Below are 2,941 nucleotides of genomic sequence, written 5' to 3' on the forward strand. Positions count from 1 at the left end.
TATTAGGGTGTGCGGCAGCGAAGCCGCAACCTGAGGATCCATGGGGGTTGCCGGCGGCCAACAGCACCGTCGTAAACATGTTTACATTTTGGCCAGCTGGGCGGGGCCACGCGCACTGTTAGAAACGACTGTCGCCGATGGAGTCGGCGTTGTTACGTTTATAGCGATCGTGTACTGGTGCGGTGAAGGGATAACAATTAAAACTATAGCGTTTCTTGATGTCCATCTAGCTTTTTTCTCGAACGAGCGGCCGGCATCGCACCGCGCGTAGCTCAACATCCGGGACCTTGGTGAGAACGCCATGGCCGCCTGACAACGGCGTCAGCCAATGAGGAAATAGGTCAGAGGCTGAGCGTCCAATGGGATCACCGCGAAAATCACATGGCTTTGTTGTCGAGCGCGGCAGCGGCAGGCGAGCCGGTCCGTAGTGTGGGGAAGGACAAGATCGGCCAGCTGTGCTCAAGATAGCGAACGGTCGTTCCCTCGACGCACCGGTGCGGACCTCTCGGTGTTTGTCGCTGTGTTTTCCTTCGAGCTAGCATGTCAGTGCGCCGGCTCCGGCGTGAGCAGGCGGTGAAATCGTGAGTGTGCGCGTGAAACGGAGGATAGAGAGAGAGCGAGCAGCAGCAGCAGCAGCAGCAGCTACGCGCGCGCGGAGAGAGCGGCGACATGTCGACAGGCAAGCGGCTGGCCAAGCGCTCGATCCTGGGCACGCGAGTGTGCGCCCCGACGCCGGACGGCCTCCATACGCCAGGCGTGATACAGGCGACCAAGACGGACGCGGACGATGAGAATGTCTACACTGTCACGTTCGCCGACAAAACGACCGGCGAGTATCGTGGTGAAGAGCTCATCGGACCGGGCTTCCAGACCATAGCGGGACTCACGCTCAGGACTGGTCAACGGGTGTACGTAACGTTCAACGGACGAGAGGTATCGGGAGTCGTTCTGGAGCACGACGAGGCTCGCGATGATGTGCTGATCAGTATTCAGCCGTCGCAACATAACCATCACATCACACAGACAGTGCAGCTGCATAAGCGTTTGGAGGAGGTGCGGCTCCTGGAGAGTCGCAAGTCGGCTCGTCTGCAGGACTTGGACACCGACTATTCGCGACTCGCCGAAGGTCAGGGCGAGCTCCGACGGCGAGCAGCCTCCCTCAGCATTGACGTGCCGCCTTCCATAAAGTGAGTCTTCACTGCTTTTCTCATATTGTCGTGCTGCTGCATCAAAATGATTTTAGGTAGTAATCGTTTCGTCAGCCGGTCGGACACGATATGGCCGCTGGCTGGTATGAGGCCTCAGCTGATCGCGGGTACAGCTGTTTTTTTGTTTCGGACCGGGTTAGTCGTCGCAGCGCCTGAGAGGAGCCTTTTACCTGTTTTATTTGTATTGCTTCTCCGACCTGCCCCGACAAGATTTGAACAGACTAAATCCGGCCGAAGCGGGCGCGCGCGCTCGCGGTGACGCCGCCGTGCGATCAGCTGTGTGGCCGCCACCGCCGCAACGAAAGCCGGCCGGCGAGGGAGCCCTCGCTTGCTGCGTACACACAAACATGGAGGCGCGCCTCGCCCCTCGCGAACCGGCGCACGCGCACCGACGTCAACCTGACGTCACGGCCTGTTTTGCTCCTTCCTTCCCGGGAAAGCCTCTCAGCACCAGCGAGTGCTCGCATACCCCTCCTTGTGCGTGTGTGTCGCAACTCCGCAGAACACCGCCCTCTCCCCCGTTGCCCCTTGCCGTTCTGCTTCGATCCACGGAACGCTGCCTGCCGCAGCGGGGCCTGTATGTGCGTGTTTGACTTCCTCGGGGTCCGAGCTCAGCGTGCTGCTGCGACGCCCTTCCCTGCGTCCCACAGGCTTTTCGGGACGCTGCGGCAGGTTGTGCGTGCGTGTTTGCTTCTGCTCTTGCCGTTCCCTCCGTGCCGGGAGAAGCCGGCCGGCCGGCTTTGCGGGCGCGGCGGCGAAGGGGGTTTTCTCGCTTTTTGTTTCTCGCGCACCGCTTTCCTCCCCTTCATTTCTTCGTCCTCCTCCTCGCGCGCACGGCCTCATGATCTCTTCCGGGGTCGAAGCGAAGCGGCGCTTGGAAAACTACTCCGCTCTTCGGTCGCCTGCTGCTCGCGAAAATCGCTCAGGGACGCTCTCGTTTCTTGCGGCACCGCTGTGTGCCTCTTCTGTATGCGCGTCGTCGTCGTAGTTTAGCGTGGATGCTAGAGAGCCGAAAAGAGTGGGGAAATGGAAAGGAGGAGAAGGACTCGAGGGTGGTGGCGTACTGGCCCTCTGTGGAGGCCATTTTATTTCGCGGTCGTTCAGTGCCGGAGTTGAATGGGCTCCGAAAGCAACGGTGTTCATTGGCTTGCGCAATACTGCATGTCGTGACCTGACATTGCGGGTGAATGAGCGTTTTGCTGTTGCTCATACCGGTTCATTGTTTCTGTGAGCCCCCCCCCCCCCCCCCCCCCCCCTTTTTTTTTTGTCTCTGCTTCTTCTGTGAGCTAGCAATCCCCTGGCGATGACGACTGTATAGCCGGTGGTATATTTGGCAGGCACGTGCAGTGAAGGCAACTCATCAAGCCCAGAACAAATGCGGACCTACGCATTGCACAATGGCACGCATTGCGCCATTATAACTTGTCCCCCGCAAAAGAAAATATATATATGTGCTCACTTGCCAGCTGGCACGCATTTCATTTGGCCGCATTGCTACATGCATCAATTTTGCGCTGCTTGTGTTACACCAGCGATTGCCCATTTGCATTGTCCGGCCAACGCGAGGACGTCTGGCTCAAGGACTTTTTGGCGCCTTTGTCCTTTGGAACGTGTGGCGCGTTTCAAGTCTCTCCTGCTTCAGTTTCACGAGAGGAGGATGGCCAGTGTCACAGCCTTGTCCATACTCTACAATATTGTTTTTTTTTTTATATATATTTCGTCAAAACAGTAAT

At 58.0% G+C, this 2,941-nt stretch overlaps 1 protein-coding gene across 1 annotated transcript in view; it reads left to right on the forward strand.

Annotated features, from left to right (window-relative positions):
- The first annotated feature begins 385 nt into the window (after window positions 1-385).
- Glut4EF (Glucose transporter 4 enhancer factor) overlaps window positions 386-2,941 on the forward strand; it is a 108,020-nt gene continuing 105,464 nt past the window's right edge. The window contains exon 1 of the mRNA XM_084601112.1: window positions 386-1,187. Within this exon, the coding sequence (XP_084457238.1) occupies window positions 670-1,187 (518 nt within the window). The 5' untranslated portion in view covers window positions 386-669. The remainder of the gene's footprint in view (window positions 1,188-2,941) is intronic.

This window comes from Amblyomma maculatum, chromosome 4 (assembly GCF_055883805.1).
Source record: "Amblyomma maculatum isolate TAMU_Amacu chromosome 4, ASM5588380v1, whole genome shotgun sequence".
Classification (NCBI taxonomy): Eukaryota; Metazoa; Arthropoda; class Arachnida; order Ixodida; family Ixodidae; genus Amblyomma; species Amblyomma maculatum.